Here is a 23899-nt window from a genome sequence, read left to right as displayed (position 1 = left end):
GAACATATCCCAGTCCACGTGATCAAAACAATCCTCAAATCAAATTGTATTTGTCAAATACACATGGTTAGCAGATGTTAATGCGACATGTTGTAAAAGGAAATTCAGCCATGTCGCCGAGACCGACGTCTTGCTTCCGGACAGGCTAAACTATTCTACGGTATCACATTCACTTAAATAAATAAGGTTAAATAAAAAAATAAAAGTATGTGACCTATACAATTTGATTTGAATCACCTGGTCAGTCTATGCCATGTTGTAGCGAAATGCTTGTGCTTCTAGTTCCAACAGTACAGTAATATCTATCAATTAATCTAACAATACCTCAACAACTACCTAATACACACAAATCTAAAGGAGTGAATGAGAATATGTAAATGTAAGTATATGGATGAGCGATGGTCGAGCAGCAAAGGCAAAGTGAAATAGATGGTATAAAATACAGTATATACTTGTGATATGAGTAGTGTAAGATATGTAAGCATTTTTAAAGTGCCATTATTTGGAGTGGCATTGTATAAAGTGACTAGTGATCAATTGATTAAAGTGGCCAGTGATTGGGTCTCAGTGTAGGCAGCAGCCTTTCTGAGTTAGTGATTGCTGTTTAGCAGTCTGGTGGCCTTGAGATAGAAGCTGCTTTTCAGTCTCTCGGTCCCAGCTTTGATGGGACTGAGAGTGTGGATTCCGATTGGTAAGACCAGCATTGAATAGTACAAAGCACGGGCACTTCCTGTTTGAGTTTCTGCCTATAAGACGGGAGGAGAAAGATGGATTTGTGGTCAGATTTGCCAAAAGGAGGGCTGCGTGGTCCTTGTAAGCATCCGGAAGTTTGAATAGCAATGGTCGAGAGTCTTAGTAGTGAGAGTAGGACAGTCAATATGTTGGTTGAATTTTGGCAGCCTAGTCCTCAGATTTGCTTTGTTAAAATCCCCAGCTACAATAAATGCAGCCTCAGGATATGTTGTACACTTAAACTATGACATACAAAATGAGAGAGAAATCCACAAAATCACATTGTAGGATTTTTTATGAATTTATCTGCAAATTATGGTGTAAAATAAGTATTTGGTCACCTATAAACAAGCAAGATTTCTGGCTCTCACAGACCTGTAACTTCTTCTTTAAGAGGCTCCTCTGTCCTCCACTCGTTACCTGTATTAATGGCACCTGTTTGAACTTGTTATCAGTATAAAAGATACCTGTCCACAACCTCAAACAGTCACACTCCAAACTCCACTATGGCCAAGACCAAAGAGCTGTCAAAGGACACCAGAAACAAAATTGTAGACCTGCAACAGGCTGGGAAGACTGAATCTGCAATAGGTAAGCAGCTTAGTTTGAAGAAATCAACTGTGGGAGCAATGATTAGGAAATGGAAGACATACAAGACCACTGATAATCTCCCTCGATCTGGGGCTCCATGCAAGATCTCACCCCGTGGGGTCAAAATGATCACAAGAACGGTGAGCAAAACTCCCAGAACCACACGGGGGGACCTAGTGAATGACCTGCAGAGAGCTGGGACCAAAGTAACAAAGCCTACCATCAGTAACACACTACGCCGCCAGAGACTCAAATCCTGCAGTGCCAGACGTGTCCCCCTGCTTAAGCCAGTACATGTCCAGGCCCGTCTGAAGTTTGCTAGATAGCATTTGGATGATCCAGAAGAAGATTGGGAGAATGTCATATGGTCAGATGAAACCAAAATAGAACCTTTTGGTAAAAACTCAACTCGTCGTGTTTGGAGGACAAAGAATGCTGAGTTGCATCAAAAGAACACCATACCTACTGTGATGCATGGGGGTGGAAACATCATGCTTTGGGGCTGTTTTTCTGCAAAGGGACCAGGACGACTGATCCGTGTAAAGGAAAGAATGAATGGGGCCATGTATCGTGAGATTTTGAGTGAAAACCTCCTTGTATCAGCAAGGGCATTGAAGGTGAAACGTGGCTGGGTCTTTCAGCATGACAATGATCCCAAACACACCGCCCGGGCAACAAAGGAGTGGCTTCGTAAGAAGTATTTCAAGGTCCTGGAGTGGCCTAGCCTGTCTCCAGATCTCAACCCCATAGAAAATCTTTGGAGGGAGTTGAAAGTCCGTGTTTCCCAGAAACAGCCCCAAAACATCACTGCTCTAGAGGAGATCTGCATGGAGTAATGGGCCAAAATACCAGCAACAGTGTGAAAACCTTGTGAAGACTTACAGAAAACGTTTGACCTCTGTCATTGCCAACAAAGGGTATATAACAAAGTATTGAGATAAACTTTTGTTATTGACCAAATATTTATTTTCCACCATAATTTGCAAATAAATTCATTATAAATCATACAATGTGATTTTCTGGATGTTTTTGGATGTCCCTCATTTTGTCTGTCGTAGTTGAAGTGTACCTATGATGAAAATTACAGGCCTCTCTCATCTTTTTAAGTGGGAGAACTTGCACAATTGGTGGCTGACTAAACACTTTTTTGCCGCACTGTATGTGATATTTAGAATCCAGGTGAAAGCTACGATCCCTTATTAATGTCACTTGTTAAATACACTTCAATCATTGTAAATAAAAGGAAAGAAACAGGTTAAATAAGTATTTTTAAGGCTTGACACAATTGAGACATGGATTGTGTATGTGTGCAATTCAGAGTGTGAATTGGAAAGACAAAAACTGTAAGTGCCTTTGAACGTATGATAGTGGTGTCAAGCGCACCGGTTTGTGTCAAGAACTGCAACGCTTCTGTTTTTCACGCTCAACAGTTTTCCGTGTGAATCAAGAATGGTCCACCACTCAAAGGACATCCAGCCAACTGAGGGAAGCATTGGAGTCAAAATGGGCCAGCCCCAAAGAATTGACACTGTTCTGAGGGCAAAAGAGGGTGCGACTCAATATTAGAAAGGTGTTCCAAATGTTTGGTATACTCAGTGTATAAGCTCTTCATAAAGCACATTTCATAATTTCAGTTGTTTTGAAAAGATCAATACCTGGCTTTAGTGTGGTGCTTTTTATCCCTTGCATATGTCTGACTGATTAAAAATGTACCATTTGGCTGTCATCATCATTGATATATGATGGTTGTAGTTTTTTGTGTTGTGTGTATTGATGGATTATGGCTGTGTGTGTATGTATGTGTGTGTGTACGTGCGTGCATGCATCGTGTATGGTATTTGGTGTTTGACTGTGCCTGGAGACTAGCTTTCCTCATGTTTGTGACGTGGTGCCTTATTTGAACTCTTCTCCCTCTGAAGATTTCTCCTCCATTCCAGCTGTGGCACCCACTGAGAGGACTATGTATCCATAGGCTTCCTGGATAGAATTCCAAATACAGTACCTTACCGGAAATCTACTTAAAAATGCGTTGGAAATACATGAATTACACAATACACGTTTTATTGTAACACATTGAATTATAACATGTTGAATGTAAAAGGCATTCTACCCTATCTTTGCTTCAACAATTACCTTAAAAGCTATAGTTTGGAGTGGATTTTTAGATCCTTAATACATTTCAAATGTTTTGGAAATAGTTTATGAAGTCATTTCCCATGCCATTGGAACATGTTAGAATTGCAAACGGAATGTGTTAATTGTGTGGGATATTTTGATAGGTTAGTAGTGTGATGATCATTGCCCTAACATTAGTAACAGTATACCAGTGGTGTCATGCCCATCGAAACTAAAGAGGCACATGCCCCCTTCCCAGCGGGCAGAACGGGTTGAAATTATGTCATTAGAATCTGTTTTACATTAATTTTGACATCATTTCAACCAGCTTTGCTCGCTAGGCTAATTCTGGGATTTAGGCTTGTAATTCCAAATAAGATATGGAATTAATGCAAAAATGTAATGGCCCTTCAAAAGAATGTGTTGAATGACGCCACTATAGTATACAGTAGTGGTAGCAGCGTCATTTTTAACCATAAATAGGCATTTGTAATTGGTGGCGAGATGTCAATTTGTAGAGCCTGGACACAATTGTTTCAGCATTCAATAACACTGCATTGATACCTAGCACTGAGCCTACCATTAGTAGACCTCCGTCGTAAATGTTGACAAAGTACAATTTGAAATGGGTCATTACGTAAACAAGACTATTGTAGAAATTTAGAAACTGTTTCAATGGGTACACTGGAACTTGAGGTGCGTCTTTCATTTCAGGGCATAACTGCTCTCTCATTCCTCCCAGCTTGATTCCTGTGAATGCAACTCCTTCCTCCTTAGGTATACTTTATACCTGTACCTACCCGCCTGTCCAACATTACTACTCTGGACGGCTCTGACTTAGAATACGTGGACAACTACAAATACTTAGGTGTCTGGTTAGACTGTAAACTCTCCTTCCAGACCCATATCAAACATCTCCAATCCAAAGTTAAATCTAGAATTGGCTTCCTATTTTGCAACAAAGCATCCTTCACTCATGCTGCCAAACATACCCTTGTAAAACTGACCATCCTACCAATCCTCGACTTTGCGATGTCATTTACAAAATAGCCTCCAATACCCTACTCAACAAATTGGATGATCACAGTGCAATCCGTTTTGTCACCAAAGCCCCATATACTACCCACCATTGCGACCTGTACGCTCTCGTTGGCTGGCCCTCGCTTCATACTCGTCGCCAAACCCACTGGCTCCATGTCATCTACAAGACCCTGCTAGGTAAAGTCCCCCCTTATCTCAGCTCGCTGGTCACCATTGCATCTCCCAGCTGCAGCACACGCTCCAGCAGGTATATCTCTCTAGTCACCCCCAAAACCAATTCTTTCTTTGGCCGCCTCTCCTTCCAGTTCTCTGCTGCCAATGACTGGAACGAACTACAAAAATCTCTGAAACTGGAAACACTTATCTCCCTCACTAGCTTTAAGCACCAACTGTCAGAGCAGCTCACAGATTACTGCACCTGTACATAGTCCACCTATAATTTAGCCCAAACAACTACCTCTTTCCCTACTGTATTTCATTTATTTATTTATTTTGCTCCTTTGCACCCCATTATTTTTATTTCTACATTGCACATTCTCCCATTGCAAATCTACCATTCCAGTGTTTTACTTGCTATATTGTATTTACTTTGCCACCATGGCCTTTTTGCCTTTACCTCCCTTATCTCACCTCATTTGCTCACATCGTATATAGACTTGTTTATACTGTATTATTGACTGTATGTTTGTTTTACTCCATGTGTAACTCTGTGTCGTTGTATGTGTCGAACTGCTTTGCTTTATCTTGGCCAGGTCGCAATTGTAAATGAGAACTTGTTCTCAACTTGCCTACCTGGTTAAATAAAGGTGAAATAAATAAATACTACCTACTCACACTTCTAATATGATGCTCCTTTGTTTTTTGCTATATTTCTATTATGATGAATTTTCCACTCTGTGTCTCTGACAACAATACAATTTCCAGACATTAAGTAGTCGGATCTATTTAGATATTATTGCATGTGGGATGTCATAAATGGCAGCTCAGAAGACCCTGCCTAAGTTATATATCTCCCTGTACACCAAATCCAATTCCACACAATCAAGTAGAGGATGCCTGCCTTGCTTTCTAACAGTCTCCTTGAAGGGTGCCTAGTGGCTGCAGTGTTCTTTACTTGGGGGATCCGATTTGGCTTCACTAATCCTCTCTTCCCTGCCTCTCTTTTCTTTCCCCTTCCTTTCTTCTCTCTTTATCAGTCCCAGCCCTGTTTAACATAAGCTCCTATGTGAGTGACACCTTTGTAAAAATCAGCTGGACTGCCGGGGACGAGCAACAGGACTCTCAGCTTTATGTCGCTTATATGAACAACCGTAAGCTACTCTCTAACCCCCACAGCTTTTTTAAAAAGTAGCACATTGCTAGTGTATTACTCTTTTTTTTTTGTGGACGCATGTAGTTATATGTCATAAGTAGGGCTGTTACGGTGACCATATTACCGCCACACCGGTGGTCACGAGTCATGATGGTAGTCAAATTCCATGTGACCGTTTAGTAACGGTAATTAGGCTTCTCCAAGCTTTGATGCTGCTGATGGTCATTAGTAGCTTACTGAACTGGCAAACTACTCTATTGTCCCTCTTATCACTCTGACAACAATGCAAATGTAATCAAAAATCGAATCAAACACTTCATGAGAGCTTATGAGCTAATGTTGCTCAACATTTCTATAGGCCATGTAACTCCGTGAGAAAACAGAGTGATGGCCTCTATTAAAAAGAGGATGATTCCATCAGCTTTCTATAGGCTAGACTTACTATATTTATTTATCCACCATCGTAATATTAAGCAAATGGCTTCTCTTTAAAACAGGAGTAAAGTCTACCTGGCTGGCATGAAAATGAACCATGGGAAAGGCATCCTTCATTCGCTACTTAAGTGCATAGATTACATGTTTTTTCCCCCCCGCTGCCCCTATTCAATACAGGTGCATGATAATGGTCCATTCTAAATTAAAACAAATTTCACACATATATTATTTAGTATATGTAAAGATAAGAATAGTGTGATGGGTGACAATATTAGCCTATCACTTGTGAATTATATATTATCAATGATGCCCAGCTTAAGAATAACTGCGCATGCATTAAAAAAAAGAACTTTTTCAAATCATAATCGCACACCTCATGTAGCCTAGCCCATAGGCATATGTGTTATGATAAGGTTTGTATCACAACTAAAGTGGCCAAATAACTTCTTAAAATGAAGCACATGAATTCGCTTTACAATGGGTGTAGTACCTAACTGGCATACATACGCAGCGCGAGTGTTTTCAAGTTTGGGGAAGCTCATTTTCACCATAAAAATGCACCTTTATAATAAAATCATTACATGCATAATTGCATTTGTGGTGTTTTCCTGCTAATGGAACATTTGCCCCTTCTGTGTGTGCGCATTGCTGTGAAGAAATAGCCTATTCGTTTATCAAGGTTTTAAGCTAAAGTTCTCATCTGTTGCGTCGGGCTCATTGCTTAAAACAGGTTTTTTTTATGCTAGTGGTTGTATTAATTTTGGACCTTTCGCATCCCACAATTGTCCCAGACTATGTTTGGAATATTTATTTCTCGCACAGAATAGGTCAACTTTTGTACTATGGGGATAGTAGATTGACATAGGCTAGTGCTTTTTATGTTTGTTAGGCCTACTCATCTTGTTGGCTGATGAAAAGTAAATGTGGAAAGTTCTTCCAATATCTTCAATATGCGCCACGGAATTGGATAAGGATGCACGCAGTTGCGTCCCCGATGTGTCAGTCTTCACTTGTAGCCTGTGAGGAAGACCCAATCATGTGACTGAGAGCCATGTGAGTGAGATGTGCTTCGGGCAGGCAGTAGGGAGAAGGGATTTATAATTATTATATTCAGCGAAAGGGCATAACGGCTACTCGCCACAAAATACATGAATCTTTTTAGGGAAATTAGGGCCACACAAAGGGGATGCAGCCGGGAAATCCGAGGCATTATCAAGTGCTTGTCAAATTGTGAATGAGAGACTGATGAAGTGTGTGCGACCTGTGCAAGTAACAAAGCAGAGCTCATGCCTTTCATGGAACTTTTTTCAAATCATCATTAGAGTCATATCATACAGCCTTAGAATGTATTAAAAATCTAAACATATAGCCCAACATTTGTATCACAACTAAAGTTACATAAATAACTATAAATTAAGCATATAGGGAGTACCTGTTTCTTTGTTAACCGCTCCACACAGAATGCATGTGTGGAGAAAAGATCCTTTCTATTTTATTCAACTAGGTTCAATTGTATTCTTCATACTATAAAATAATATAAAATAATGTTACGGAATTCTAAGCAAATATTTTCTGTTAAATGAACTAGTGTAACTCAAAGCTATATGGCAGAGCCAGATCAAGACCTAACATAAGGACCATGCAGAGTATGCTATTCTGTTCTTCTGAAATAGACTACATTTTCTTCATGTCTTTAGACCTGTCTAAAATAAATACTGGATTTATTGTGATGGTGTTGGCTATATTGCATGGATTTATTTGACTTTTTAAAATGTAGATGTTCCAAAGGTCTGCATCAGTAACTTGTAGGCTATGTGTGGAAGACAGGAGATGCTAAATGTGTTTATGTTAATTAACGGTAAATTACAGTGAGACCGGTAGTTTTTTGCTTGACAATCAGCAGCTGACAAAATTTCATGACCGCCACAGCCCTAGTTATAAGGATATATAAGGCTTGACTGTACTGTATGCACAAACTGACTGCTATTGCATTTCAGTAACTTACAATTATTTATACTTTGTTTCCATTATCTGAAATGTAAACAATGTATTTTTCAGTGTTGTTGTCGTAGAAGTAGCGTTTAGCATGGCGATAGTCCTTACCATGTGCTGCTAGCCTGACTAATAACACATGATGGTTGTGCGAATCCTGTAGGTGAAGGTAACTGGAGGATTTCAGAAGCAGTAAACACTTCTAAGAATTTCCACTTGATTGACGGGCTGGAGCCTGGGACGGTGTACACTGTGCGTCTCTTGGCTAAGTCACGGCTCGATAATGCTAGTATTTTCGAAGACATTATACAGACCAGGGTCAAAGGTAAGAGAGAATAGTCCCATGTTGTGCAATTGGTAGCCATCAACTGTCCATTCCACTCACAACAACAGAATACCAGATTGACAAGCATTTGTCGACAAATATCGACAGCGTCTGTGGTGAGATGTTTTTATTTCCTGTGTCCTTCATTTTATATTATTTTATAAGTGATTGACAAATGTTACCAGGGGAAAGTGAAATAATCAAACAATAGGGGATATCATTGTACTATGGAGGTCTATTGAGAAAAACATGTTATTTTCATGACCTCAACGGACTTCCATATGGTTCACATGCCAATCTGTTTTCTAATGTACTCGTTGTTATATGAGTTGTTTGGGGCATGGGGCAAACTAACCTCATTTGTCTGTTTGGGGTGGGTTAGGTTTGGCCAGTCTTCACTTGGGAGTTTCCACCCAGGGCTGGTTCATCGGGATGATGTGCGCTGTGGCTCTCCTCACCCTCACCGTGCTCATCGCATGCTTCGTGACCCGCAACAAGGGTGGCAAATACGCAGGTACGCCACCTCACCCAAACATGTCTTCCAGTGTCCAAGGTCAGTTTTGTCTTTGAACTTTGCTGGTTTTGGCATCTATTTAATTCGATAGAGGAAATAAATTGCTTTTCAACTCGTCAACCAAACATTAACCTATTGTTTTCAATGGTGATTTTTTGTATTTATTAACAAATTGAATGCCTGTTAATTTCCTGATTTGAGTGAAATAAAATGGACCCCGAACCTGGCCAACGGCTTCAGCTTTGTTGTAGTGAGGTGCGTACTGGCGGCAGAGAAGTCAGGCGCAGGAGAGCGAAAACTGATTTACAGCGGTGTCGTTTAATATCCATAAACCACCGTCAACAGAACAATACAAATAAATGGGTCAAACAAAACTCGGTAATACCAGCATACCGTGCACGAGCACTACAAGGAAACAATTATGGACAAGGACATGGGGGGAGAACAGAGGGTTAAATACACAACATGTAATTAATGGAATTGGAACCAGGTGTGATGGAAGACAAGACAAAAGCAATGGAAAATGAAAAGTGGATCAGCGATTGCTAGAAGGTCGGCGACTTCAACTGCCGAACACCGCCCGAACTAGGAGAGGGACCAACTTCGGCGGAAGTTGTGACGTGTGGGAATGCTCTTTGCATAACGTGCATGCCAATCAGTCCATGCATGTGGGAAATCAGACAAACCCCATTCAACCCTGTGTGTGAAACATCGGCAAGGTGCTAGAGGCCTTCTTTCCTTCCCAATTGTCCCTCCTCTCTGTGCTGTGGCCCTCGTGTCCCAGCCCGGCACCGCTGATTACTGGGGTTGTCAAAAAGACAGGTTGGAATCAGCCAGCTTTGTTCCCCTTCTCCGCCTTCACCTGGAGCCGGCCCCGGCTCTTCTCAAGCCTTTGTGCACCCGTCTTGGCCTCACAAAGGTGTTGCTGTCTCACCCGCTCTCTTTCGCCCCTACCATTTCCGCCTGTGGGAGCTGTTAACATGAACACTGAATATTTCATCACCCCTGTATTCCCTCCTTTACTTGTCCTGATGCTTTTCATGAAACCCCTCTCCTTTGTATCTCTCAAAAGCCCCTTTATTTTTTAATCATATTTACACATAGAGCTGTTGGAAATCGCTTTGAAAAGACGCACAAAAGAGCACTCAGGATGGTTGAGGAGATATTTTTGGTCATTTGAGATGTTTGTTGTTCATATCCTTCTGTGGTTTCAACTGAGAAAATTACACATTTGTGTTACATACGTGTTGTGAAATAAAGGACACACTAACATAAAGTGCCGTAATAGGGTGTCGGGCCACCACGAGCTGCCAGAACAACGTCACTGCGCCTTGGTATAGATTCTACAAGTGTCTGGATCTCTATTGGAGGGATGCGACACCATTCTTCCACAAGAAAATCCCATAATTTTGTGTTTGGTTGATTGTGGTGGAAAACGCTGTCTCAGGCACCGCTCCAGAATCTCCCATAACTTTCAATTGGGTTGAGATCTGGTGACTGAGACGGCCATGGCATATGGTTTACGTTGGGTTTCGTGCTCATCTAACCATTCAATGACCACTTGTGGACTGGGGCATTGTCATCCTGAAGGAGACTACTACCATCAGTATAGAAATTCTTCATCATAGGTTGAAGGTGATCACTCAGATTGGCTATTTATTGGTATTTTTGTTTACTTTTTGTTTGCCCTCTTGAGTGGACCTGCGACCCACACTATACCAGCTCAAACAACTGAAGTGTTTCCTTTATCTTGGCCTACAGTAGAACCCTCTATGAATGGGTCTTCATTCAACCGTCTATGAAGGGTTCTACCAAAAACCTTTTCATCTCTAACATACAGTATATTTTTCTAAATGAATCCAATCTGTTAGTAGTTAGACTTATTTCACCTTTTACTGAGATGTCTTTTCCAGTTTAGATGATTTAGGTAGCCTCACTAATTAATCTTCCCTACCCTGTCAGTCATTCTGAATGTGGGTTGCAGGACTTGAATACCTGATGTGGCTTGTAAACCAGGAGATTCAGACTACTGCGATAGAGTATAGCTAGGCCCTCAAAGAAAGGCCTTTGAAATTAAACTTTTTATGACAATACATTACATATATCAAAGGCTAATAAGGCTGGTTGAACTGTTCATACAGGGTTCTAAGAAGAACCCTTCAAAGATAAAACGGTTCTCATAGAGAACTCTTCATAGAGAGTTCTAGGAAGAACCTTTAGATGATAAAAGGGTGATTAGTAGAACCATTTATAGAAGATTATAGGAAGAACCCTTCATACAGTGGAGGGTTCTAGGTTGAACCCTCTGAAAAGGGTTTACCTAGCACCAAAAAGGGTTCTCCTATCGAGACAAGCTGAAGAACCCTATATGGTTCAACTAAGCAGAGTACCTTTTAAAGGTTACCTTTTTAAAGGTTCATCCTGTCACTCGATATTTCAGGGATGGAATGCAATCAAACATGTACTCCTGAAAACCACACTGACTCTTCCTGGTACATGTCATTTGATCAATCAAAATAATACTGTTTTGTACTGAAGGTAGGACCTGCTTTTTCTCAATGCAGGGACAATGTTACTTTCTCACAACCGGGATCTGCCACAGTGTCATTTTGAACGATGTCCGGTCACATTTTCTATTACCCTTCATGAATAAGACAATATAAATGCTTATAAATGCTTTATACACTATAATAAATGTTCCTAATCTTTATGAATGGTAATGCTAATGAATGTTTACCATTATATAATGAGGAACTATTTATCAATTGTTTATACATTTTGTTGTTGTGAAGTGTTACGACAATCTCCTTCCCTTAAATGTAATTGAATGAAAACATTCTAAGAGTCTGTATAGAGCTTTCTGGTACTAGGCTAATAGTTATAGTCATGTTTCAATCTTGCAGTAAAGGAAAAAGAGGATCTCCACCCTGAAGTTGAGTCCCAGGGCATGAATGATGACACATTCTGTGATTACAGGTGAGCCATTTGCTATTGTTCTTGAGAATGGTGAGATTTAATATGGAAGTGCTTACATTGACAGCAATATGTATTTTCACTATAATGTATTTATGATTGAGCTTTGTGGCAATGAGATTAGAAGAACTTCCATACTTTTCATGATTTTCTTACTGTACATCTCTCTTGTCCCAAAAGAAAACCTTATATGCATGCGCTTTTCTTGGATCAGCACAGAAATGAAAGCAGCTAAGTAAACAAAAAATGTAGGTAGTCGTTGTCCTTAAATTGATGTGGTACTGTAGAGTAGGATATTGTGTACAGTATATGTTTTGTCAATGTGTGTCTGGGTGGGTGAATGTGCACTTCCGTAAAATCGCAAACACATTTGTTGTATGTTGCTCCCTATGTAGTAGATGTGCTTTAAAATATGATTTATTCTGAGACATGTAGGACAAAATACTTCCTTCAAAGCTGGAAAAAAAACTAAACGGGCGGTCAAAGGCGAGACATCTTTTGATGACCAAAGTCATCAAAAATCAGTGATGTACTTCCATCTCTCTCATGTCTGTGTGACCACGCAGTGCCCAGTTAACGCCTCTCTCATAGAGAGCAAGGCGCTGCAGCTGAGGTCGAGGAGGGAGTTGGATTCAGATCAGAGCCCAAAATGAACCCGAGACTCTAGCAGCAACTCTGCAGTCATTTTATCACAGCATGGCGATGTCACGGCTTAGCTATAACGATTGTCTTCCTCTTCTGATGAGGAATAAGAAGGATCGGACCAAAATGCAGCGTGGTACGTGTCCATGATAACTTTAATAACTCAGAACGAGAAAATACCAAAAGAACAAAGTGCAGGAATGAAATGAAAATTGAAACAGTCCTGTATGGTGCAAACACAGAAACGGAAAACAACTACCCACAAATCATAGTGGGAAAACAGGCTGCCTAAGTATGGTTCTCAATCAGAGACAACGATTGACAGCTGCCTCTGATTGGGAACCATACCAGCCCAAAACCAGAAATACAAAAACATAGAACAACACATAGAATGCCCACCCCAACTCACGCCCTGACCAAACTAAAATAGAGACATAAAAAGGAACTACGGTCAGGACGTGACAATAGCTGTTTTCGAATACTCATACTAACCGTAATATTTGTGACATGAATTGAGTAAATGTTCCTGGATGCCGTACTAAACTTGCCAAAATACGAACTATACACGCATAGGACACTATTTCCGTACTTGTAGGGCCCATAATGCAATTCTTCAGAAAATGGCCGTGGCTTCACAACATTTTCAGATTTGACGAAATTGGCGGAAAATATGCAGCCAATGTCCGACGAGCGAAAACAAATTAATTGAACTAACTAATGACAAATGTTAAGAAAATGTTGGGCAGTGTAATAAAGTAATGACTTTTAAATCCTTATGAGCCGCATAGCATTACAGCAGTATGTACTAGTATGTTAGTTAGTTACCTAACGTTAGTTGGATACTAATACATCGAACTTGACAGGCAGTATATTAACTATATGCTATCTAACGTTTATTGACTTGATTATTCACATTCTTAGCTAAGTGGTATAGTTGTTGTGCATTTCAATGGACTTTGTTAATTCATTGTTAAATCATCAATGCTCTGGAGAACATAACAGCCTAACCAGCTCTGCTATGGTGAGTAAAATGGTCAGCGTGAGGTGTGTCATTTGTGTCTGGAAGTAGCTAGCCAACGTTAGCCAGTTAGCTTGGGTGCTTGACTGCCGTTGAACGCTCTGATCAACCCTACTCCTCGGCCAGAGAGTCCAGGGTGCGCTTTGAACGCTCTGAGAGCGAAACACTCAGAATTTACAGTCTGACAAAGCTCTGGATTTACAAACCCCGAGAGCGCACTCCGGCACTGCAGATTTGAATTTACAGACACTCACGAAATCGTAAAATGTTTAGCTAGTCATTTGTTATGCTAAAAAGCTAGCAAGAGGTTCCATAGCAACAGCATCAACTTCCGATACACAGGTAAAGCTCTAGTATGCTCAACTAAAATAATACCGTTAGTTTACAGTATACTAAAATGAACTAATAGTATGCTGTATATACTCATTAAGTATGTAGTATACAGTAGGTTTAGTATGGGTATTCGAACACAGCCCATGATGGGTCGCACCGGCTGCCGCACTTCACCAATAAACATAACACTTAGTGTTATACAGGCACTTGTTTGCCAGCTCTGATGTAGAAAAAAGAAAGAGAGATTGGTAGCAATTCAAATGAGGCCAGTGTAAACTGAAACATTACCTAATATCATACAGATATGAGAAGATTAATGTTGGATGATTTAATAGATTATTGAAAATTATATCTTAAAGGCCTGATATGTAAATCTTCACATCTACATCTTAATGCTTCCCCTAATCAATTGTCTCGTGTTTGTGTTGACTATTCAGTATGTACAACAATTTGATAAATTATCATATCACACTGAATTATGAATGCTAAATGGGACAGAGATAATGTAGAGTATTACCACATATTGATGGTCCTGGGCTTTAGTGAGGGTGATAAGAAATCCTTGGTACTGAGGTGACCCTTTGTCTTGTCGAGAGACACCTGCAAGCTGGCCATGTGCCCAGTCTTAAATTGGCATCTAATCTCCTTGGCCCCGGCGTGCTCCCCTGGGAATACCAGGAATGACAGGCTGTTTGTCTGGGATTGCATATGGCCTCTCTGTACGGAATGAGCAGCACTCGGGCAATTTCCATCTAAAGAGATTTGAAATTGCCTTCCGTCCTGAAGCCTTGGCAATTAGCAATTAGTGAAGTGAAGGGATTGTACGGTAGTAGCCCCCCATCCACCCTTTCCCCATCAAAACCACACCCCCACCCGCTATGTTAAAGCCATGCTAGCTGTGTGTGTTTCCGTGTGCATGTGCGTACACGTCTGTGAGTTTGTTTGTGTGAGCATTTCTGTGTGCGAGTGTGTGTATATCAGTGTTAAAGCTGCAATATGTCACTTTTTGGGCGACCCAACCAAATTCACATAGAAATGTGTGTTATAGATCTGTCATTCTCATTGAAAGCAAGTCTAAGAATCGGTAGACATGTTCTATGTGCGCTATTTCTATGCCTCCCGTTTTGAAGTTCAGTTTTTGCATCTTTTACTTTCAGTTTTGTACACCAGCTTCAAACAGCTGAAAATACAATATTTTTGGTTATGGAAAATATATTTCGCAGCGGTTTATATCAGGGATGGGCAACTTTGATGCGGGTGGTATCTACAAAAAAAACTTAACTCATCATGAGGGGCTGCAGTGGTTCGTGGGTCATCCATACCTCCCCACCCATTGTAGCGGCGCCCCTTTGTGATAGCAAAGAAAACAAAACATTTATTTAAGTTAATTTTCTGCTAAATATTGCCGTTTTAAATCAAGTTTGCTGCAATTCTACACGTTTTGCATTGCGGAGGAGAGAAGATTTTGCAATTTTCTAACATTTCATGCAATTCTACTAATTTTGCCATGGGATGGAGAGAAAACAATATCTGTTTTACAATTCATTTAATGTAATTCTACACATTTTGCCATAGTGGGTATGCAAATGTTTACAATTTTTAATATGATAACTGATGATCAATTGGCATGTCACGTGATCAATTGGCATGTCACGTGATCTGGGTTAGGCATCTTTTATTCAGTGAAACACACAAAACAATAAAGAATAACGAAAGGTGACGACAATGGCGTGCTGACATACAACTACCCATAAACAATATCCCACAAAACACAGGTTGAAACAAGCTACCTAAATATGATCCCCAATTAGAGACAACGATTTCCAGCTGCCTCTAATTGGGAATCATACAAAATCACCAACATATAAAAACAAAACTAGAACCCCACATAGAACATATAAACTAGACTAACCCCCAGTCACGCCCTGACCTACTCTACCATAGGAAATAAAGGCTCTCTATGGTCAGGACGTGACAGGGCACCACCCCAGTCGGTAATTCTACCATGCTTACTACAATTTTAGACAGTTTGCCGCTAGACTAATTTTACCAATCTAAACAATTTCCTGACATGGGCAAATTGAGTGACTGCTGATGCACAACCACATTTCGAAATTGTGCCTTGTGTATTCTAATGCTCAACAGTAAGTTGAGACCCCAACTGAGTTCCCAAAAAATGTAATCAATAAATGAAAGAAACTACAAAAGGGCGCCAGTTGCCCATTCATGGTTTAGATGGTACAATAATTCTCTACACTATACTTGCTTGTTTTGTCACACAAACTGAAATTAGATACTATTTCTACATAGTGCATATTTAATTTAGTCAACTATAACTACATTTTACGAAAAAATATTCATTTAATTATCTATTTTCCCTGGACAAAAACTAATGACGATAACGAGACGAGATATATAAATATAACAAATTAGTTTTCATTTCAGTTGAAGAAAATGTGATGAGACAAGAATTCCACGAGACTAATGGACATTATATTTGCCATGAAGTGTCTTTTTATCTGTTTTGTTCAGGCATACGCATGCATGCCTTTGCAGAATATTTTTAAAATAACTGTCCAGTGAAAATCTCACTTTTTAAAAGTTCATATTCTGTTAACTCATAACCAAATAATGTTGACGTTTTAGAAAAAACACTTCAAAAATTCAACCTCAAACTTGTATCAAACCAGCTGTTTCAAAAATGCTTGCTATTTACTTATATAATGTGACGTAATGTTGGCTCATTGGCTGAGCTGGCCAATCAGCTGTTTACTTTCATTAATATTTTTAATGACCGGTATTCGCCTTCACCATTCTGTTGTTGGAGTTAGGGCTGTGCGGTGTACCATATTTAAGTAATAAGGCCCGAGTGGTTGCGGTAAATGACCAATATACCACGGCTAAGGGCTGTTCTAACGCACGACGCAATGTGGAGTGCCTGTGGATACAGCCCCCAGCCGTGGCATATGGGCCATATACCACAAAACCCAGAGGTGTCTTATTGCATTATAAACTGGTTATCAATTTAATAAGAAGAGTAAAAATACATGTTTTCTCATACACGTTGTATGTGGTCTGTTATAAACTGTGTAGCTGTAGCGCTGAATGCTGATTGGCTGGCAGTCAGTGGTATATCAGACTGTATAACAAAACATTTATTTTTACTGCTCTACTTACATTGGTAACCAAAGTCTGTTAAAGTCTGTAAATAAATAATAATATCTCCTCTCTTACTTTCATATTGGCCATTTTTGCTCTGATCACGTCAGAAGCTGCATTGCCATGTTGCAGTGGCTTTTTCCCAATTTTTAAAATACGAATGGTGTTTCAATATTTATTTGCCACATCCACAGGACACAACAAGTGTAAAACAGTAGAGGAGAGTAGGGTAAGTTGAGTATTTCATTCAGCATCACTCCGTCAATGGAAATATAGTATTCTTTATAACAATGATATCTATATACAGTGCCTTGCGAAAGTATTCGGCCCCCTTGAACTTTGCGACCTTTTGCCACATTTCAGGCTTCAAACATAAAGATATAAAACTGTATTTTTTTGTGAAGAATCAACAACAAGTGGGACACAATCATGAAGTGGAACGACATTTATTGGATATTTCAAACTTTTTTAACAAATCAAAAACTGAAAAATTGGGCGTGCAAAATTATTCAGCCCCTTTACTTTCAGTGCAGCAAACTCTCTCCAGAAGTTCAGTGAGGATCTCTGAATGATCCAATGTTGACCTAAATGACTAATGATGATAAATACAATCCACCTGTGTGTAATCAAGTCTCCGTATAAATGCACCTGCACTGTGATAGTCTCAGAGGTCCGTTAAAAGCGCAGAGAGCATCATGAAGAACAAGGAACACACCAGGCAGGTCCGAGATACTGTTGTGAAGAAGTTTAAAGCCGGATTTGGATACAAAAATATTTCCCAAGCTTTAAACATCCCAAGGAGCACTGTGCAAGCGATAATATTGAAATGGAAGGAGTATCAGACCACTGCAAATCTACCAAGACCTGGCCGTCCCTCTAAACTTTCAGCTCATACAAGGAGAAGACTGATCAGAGATGCAGCCAAGAGGCCCATGATCACTCTGGATGAACTGCAGAGATCTACAGCTGAGGTGGGAGACTCTGTCCATAGGACAGTCGTATATTGCACAAATCTGGCCTTTATGGAAGAGTGGCAAGAAGAAAGCCATTTCTTAAAGATATCCATAAAAAGTGTTGTTTAAAGTTTGCCACAAGCCACCTGGGAGACACACCAAACATGTGGAAGAAGGTGCTCTGGTCAGATGAAACCAAAATTGAACTTTTTGGCAACAATGCAAAACGTTATGTTTGGCGTAAAAGCAACACAGCTCATCACACTGAACACACCATCCCCACTGTCAAACATGATGGTGGCAGCATCATGGTTTGGGCCTGCTTTTCTTCAGCAGGGACAGGGAAGATGGTTAAAATTGATGGGAAGATGGATGGAGCCAAATACAGGACCATTCTGGAAGACCTGAGACTGGGACGGAGATTTGTCTTCCAACAAGACAATGATCCAAAACATAAAGCAAAATCTACAATGGAATGGTTCAAAAATAAACATATCCAGGTGTTAGAATGGCCAAGTCAAAGTCCAGACCTGAATCCAATCGAGAATCTGTGGAAAGAACTGAAAACTGCTGTTCACAAATGCTCTCCATCCAACCTCACTGAGCTCGAGCTGTTTTGCAAGGAGGAATGGAAAAAATTTCAGTCTCTCGATGTGCAAAACTGATAGAGACATACCCCAAGCGACTTACAGCTGTAATCGCAGCAAAAGGCGGCGCTACAAAGTATTAACTTAAGGGGGCTGAATAATTTTGCACGCCCAATTTTTCAGTTTTTGATTTGTTAAAAAAGTTTGAAATATCCAATAAATGTCGTTCCACTTCATGATTGTGTCCCACTTGTTCTTGATTCTTCACAAAAAAATACAGTTTTATATCTTTATGTTTGAAGCCTGAAATGTGGCAAAAGGTCGCAAAGTTCAAGGGGGCCGAATACTTTCGCAAGGCACTGTACATGTGAACTGAGCTGAAAAGTGACTGGTAGCAGGAATATATAACTATGCATGGTAATATGTACAGTTCATTTGGAAAGTATTCAGACCCCTTGACTTTTTCCACATGTTGTTACGTTACAGACTTATTCTAAAATGGATGAAATTGTCCCCCCCTCAATCTACACACAAGACCCCACAATGACAAATACAAAACAGGTTTTTAGACATTTTTGCCAATGTATAAAAAATGTAATATCACCTTTTACATACTGTAAGTATTCAGACCCTTTACTCAGTACTTTGTTGAAGCATCTTCAGCAGCGATTACAGCCTCGACTCTTCTTCTGTGTGACGGTACAAGCTTGGCACAACTGTATTTGGGGAGTTTCTCTCATTCTTCTTTGCAGATCCTGTCAAGCTCTGTCAGGTCTCTCCAGAGATGCTCAATCTGGTTCAAGTCTGGGCTCTGGCTGGACCACTCAAGGACATTCAGAGACTTGTCCCGAAGCCACTCCTGCATTGTCTTGGCTGTGTGCTTAGGGTCGTTGTCCTGTTGGAAGTGAACCTTCGCCCCAGTCTGAGGTCCTGAGCGCTCTGGATCATCAAAGATCTCTATGTACTTTGCTCCATTCATCTTTCCTTCGATCCTGACTAGTCTCCTGGTCCCTTCTGCTAGACAACTTGCCACCACCATGCTTCACCGTAGGGATGGTCCCAGGTTTCCTCCAGACGTGACGCTTGGTATTCAGGCCAAAGAGTTCAATATTGGTTTCATCAGACCAGAGAATCTTGTTTCTCATGGTCTGAGAGTCTTTATGTGCCTTTTGGCCATCTCCAAGCGGGCTGTCATGTGCCTTTCACTGAGGACTGGCTTCCGTCTGCCCACTCTACCATAAAGGCCTGATTGGTGGAGTGCTGCAGAGATGGTTGTCCTTCTGGAAGATTCTCCCATCTCCACAGAGGAACTTTGGAGTTCTGTCAGAGTGACATTGGGTTCTTGGTCACCTCCCTGACCAAGCCCTTCTCCCCCGATTGCCAGCTCTAGGAAGAGTCTTAGTGGTTCCCAACTTCTTCCATTTAACTGTGTTCTTGGGGACCTTCAATGCTGCAGAAATGGTTTGGTATCCTTCCCCAGATCTGTGTCTTGACACAATCCTGTCTCTGAGCTCTATGGACAATTCCTTTGACCCCATGTCTTGGTATTTGCTCTGACATGCACTGTCAACTGTGGGACCTTATATAGGCAGGTGTGTCTCTTCCAAATCATGTCCAATCATTTGAATTTACCACAGGTGGACTCCAATCAAGTTGCAGAAACATCTCAAGGATGATGAAAGGAAACAGGATGCACTACACTCTCAAAGCAAAGGGTCTGAATACTTATGTAAATAAGGTATTTCTGTTTTTTATTTGCTAATATATTTGCAGCAAAAAACTGTTTTTGCTGTCATTTTGGGGTATTGTGTGTTGATTGATGAGGAAAATGTTTTATTTAATCAATTTTAGAATTAGGCTGTAACGTAATATAGTGTGGAAAAAGTCATGAGGTCTGAATACTTTCCAAATGTAAACAGGAGTAATAGTGACCAGTAGCAGGATAAATATACAAATGTTATTGGAAATTGATAATCAATGGACAGCAGCGTAATGGGGTAATACATCTCATCAATAATATTTTTAGCAGCAGCGTAGGTTGTGTCTGAGTGGGTAGAGATCTGTGGATGGGCATAGAGTCAGTGTGGATAGTCTGTGGGAGAGGGAGAGCAGTAGTTTTTAGCCATTTAACGGTCTTATAGCCAGGGGATGGAAGCTGTTTAGGAGTCTGTTGGTCTGAGCCTTGATGTACCACCTACCGGACGGGAGCATGGAGAAGAGTCTTTGTCAAATTTTCAGGCCTTTCTAAGACAACGCCTGGGATATAGTATTACTGTAATAATTCTGTCATTGTTGAAAAGCTCAGATACTTCCCTCTTTAAGTGAATCATTGTAATTCATCCCCCTCAGATGGTTATGACGAGGAGAGAATTGGAGCCGTAAATTGTTTCAACTTTATCCAGCTATTTAACCATAGCCAGGATTAACCATAGAGTATGCTACAATCTACCACAATAGCAATGTTGCCAGCTAAGATATAGGAGGTTATTGTAGTTGGACAAGGCTATCTGAATTTAAGCATCTCTTAACACAGGAAGTTAGAGGTAAATATAAATTATTAAATGAAAAAAATGACTGACTGAAACTAGACTAAAACGGTCCAGACTTTTAGTCGACTGACAATAACATTAAGGATTCTTCAATAAAGTCTTTGTTGTTCATTGAGAAATAGTGCACCAAAAATCGAAGTTAGATTCCTCTGCAAAAACGTCTAAATTAATGACAGATTTCTTGAGTTATCTTAGATTCATTCGGACTATTTTGAGGGTATTCTGGCTACGGAATCTCAAAATAGAATAACAGCACTGTGGCTGCTTTTTTCTTGTATTTGAAGTGAAAGTCTTAAGGGAGTATGCTTTCACGCCAGCCAGACTGAAGCATACTGACGCCTTAAGACTAACATGAAATCTAAAATAGCAGCCAAAATTGTGTGTGTGTGTGTGTGTGTGTGTGTGTGTGTGTGTGTAACCAAAATGAGCCTCTGTCCTTTGTGCTGTGTGACAGTGAGGAAAACCCACTGAAGGCTAGCCAATGTTCCCTGGATCGGGGCATGGGAGGGGACAGCGATTATGGGGACGAAGAAGAATGCCAGTTCAACGAAGATGGCTCATTTATCGGTGAATACTCTGGTCACAAAAACAGAGGCTCTGTAAGACCCAGCCCAGTCACTGCGTGAAGAGACGAATGCTTCCTTCGGACTTCCCTCTGAAGGGTGTGTGACAGCAAAAGGAAATGAATGGCATCATCTGTGTGATGCATGACGTTGATCAGAAATGTTAAATTCCTGTCAATCACAATTGTATATGATGCATATTTATTTTGTACCTCCACATTGTGACGGATTTATTAGTAAATGTTTTCACATTCTTGTAGACAGGATTGGAAATCTGCAGTTTCAATATACAGTACCAGTCAAAAGTTTGGACACCTACTCATTCAAGGGTTTTTCTTTATTTTCACTATTTTCTATATTGTATAATAATAGTTAAGACATCAAAACTATGAAATAACACATATGAAAACATGTACTGTAGTAACCAAAAAACTGTTAAACAAATCAAATTATATTTTCTATTTTAGATGCTTCAAAGTAGCCACCCTTTTCCTTGATGACAGCTTGCACGTTCTTTGCATTCTCTCAACCAGCTTCACCTGGAATGCTTTTCCAACAGCTTTGAAGGAGTTCCCACATATGTTGAGCACTTGTTGGCTGCTTTTCCTTCAGTCTGTGGTCCAACTCATCCCAAACCATCTCAATTGGGTTGAGGTACGGTGATTGTGGAGGCCAGGTCATCTGATGCAGCACTCCATCACTCTCCTTCTTGGTCAAACAGCCCTTACACAGCCTGGATGTGTGTTAGGCCACTGTGCTGTTGAAAAACAAAATATAGTCCCACTAAGCGCAAACCAGATTGGATGGCGTATCGCTGCAGAATGCAATGGTAGCCATGCTGTTTAAGTGTGCCTTGAATTCTAAGTAAATCACTGACTGTGTCACAAACAAAGCACCATCACACCTCCTCCTCAATGCTTCACGGTGGGAATCACACATGTGGAGGTCATCTGTTCACCTACTCTGTGTCTCAAAACATGGCGGTTGGAACCAAAAACCTCCAATTTGGACTCATCAGACCAAAGGACAGATATCCGCCGGTCTAATTTCCATTGCTCGTGTTTCTTGGCCCAAGCAAGTCTTTTATTGTTATTGGTGTCCTTTAGTAGTGGTTTCTTTACAGCAATTCGATCATGAAGGCCTGATTCACACTGATTCTCCTCTGAACAGTTGATGTGTCTGTGACTTTTATTTAGGCTGCTATCTGAGGCTGGTAACTCTAATGAACTTATCCTCTGCTGCAGAGGTAACTCTGGGTCTTCCTTTCTTGTGGAGGTCCTCGTGAGAGCCAATTTCATTATAGCGCTTGATGGTTGAACTTGCACTTGAATAAACTTTCAAAGTTCTTGAAATGTTCAGTTTTGACTGACCTTTATGTCTTAAAGTAATGATGGACTGTTGTCTCTCTTTGCTAATTTGAGCTGTGCTTGCCATAATATGGACTTAATATGGGCTATCTTCTGTATACCACCTGTCATGGTTCCTCCTGGCACCAGAGGGAGGCAGGTGTGTCTTATTATTTCATCATTGTGTCCCTGCTTAAAGAGGTGTGTTTTCTGTGGTCCTTTGCAGAAGCTTGAATTGTTTACCGTGTGCATTTGTTTCCTGAGTGAATTTTCGATACTTAGTGTTTGTTGTTTTTTCTGGTCTCTTCTCTGCACCTGGGTCCAACCTTACCACGTCACACCACGCCTACCTTGTCACAACACAACTGATTGGCTCAAACGCATTAAGAAGGAAAGAAATTCCACAAATTAATTTTCAACAAGGCACTTTTGCATTTTGATTTAACAATGTTTTGGTTGCTACTTTTTCCATGTGTTATTTCATAGTTTAGATGTCTTTCTTATTCTACAATGTAGAAAATAGTAAAAATAAAGAAAAACCCTTGAATGAGTAGGTGTGTCCAAACTTTTGACTGTTACTGTAAATACACTATATATATCTTTAAAAAGAAAAGGTAGACAGCAGACACATATATCATTAATAACGATGCATGATTTCTTATGTTTTTACTTTCTTAGAAAAGGTCAACAGATATGAGGCATAAACATTTTTTATACCA

General features: G+C 40.3%; 1 protein-coding gene across 3 annotated transcripts in view; it reads left to right on the top strand.

The window, feature by feature from the left end:
* Positions 1 to 22226, top strand: part of LOC110532314 (neural cell adhesion molecule L1-like protein) — a 142014-nt gene extending 119788 nt beyond the window's left edge. For all 3 annotated transcript variants that reach the window (XM_036988249.1, XM_021616094.2, XM_036988248.1), the window contains exons 23-25: positions 8926 to 9057; positions 11961 to 12033; positions 21726 to 22226. In XM_036988249.1, coding sequence (XP_036844144.1) covers positions 8926 to 9057; positions 11961 to 12033; positions 21726 to 21897 — 377 coding nt within the window. In that variant the 3' untranslated portion in view covers positions 21898 to 22226. The remainder of the gene's footprint in view (positions 1 to 8925; positions 9058 to 11960; positions 12034 to 21725) is intronic.
* The last annotated feature ends 1673 nt before the right edge of the window (positions 22227 to 23899 follow it).

The sequence above is a fragment of the Oncorhynchus mykiss genome, chromosome 9 (genome assembly GCF_013265735.2).
Source record: "Oncorhynchus mykiss isolate Arlee chromosome 9, USDA_OmykA_1.1, whole genome shotgun sequence".
Classification (NCBI taxonomy): Eukaryota; Metazoa; Chordata; class Actinopteri; order Salmoniformes; family Salmonidae; genus Oncorhynchus; species Oncorhynchus mykiss.
Note: the sequence above shows the minus strand (reverse complement) of the source record. Positions and strands in the feature narration are given on the sequence as shown.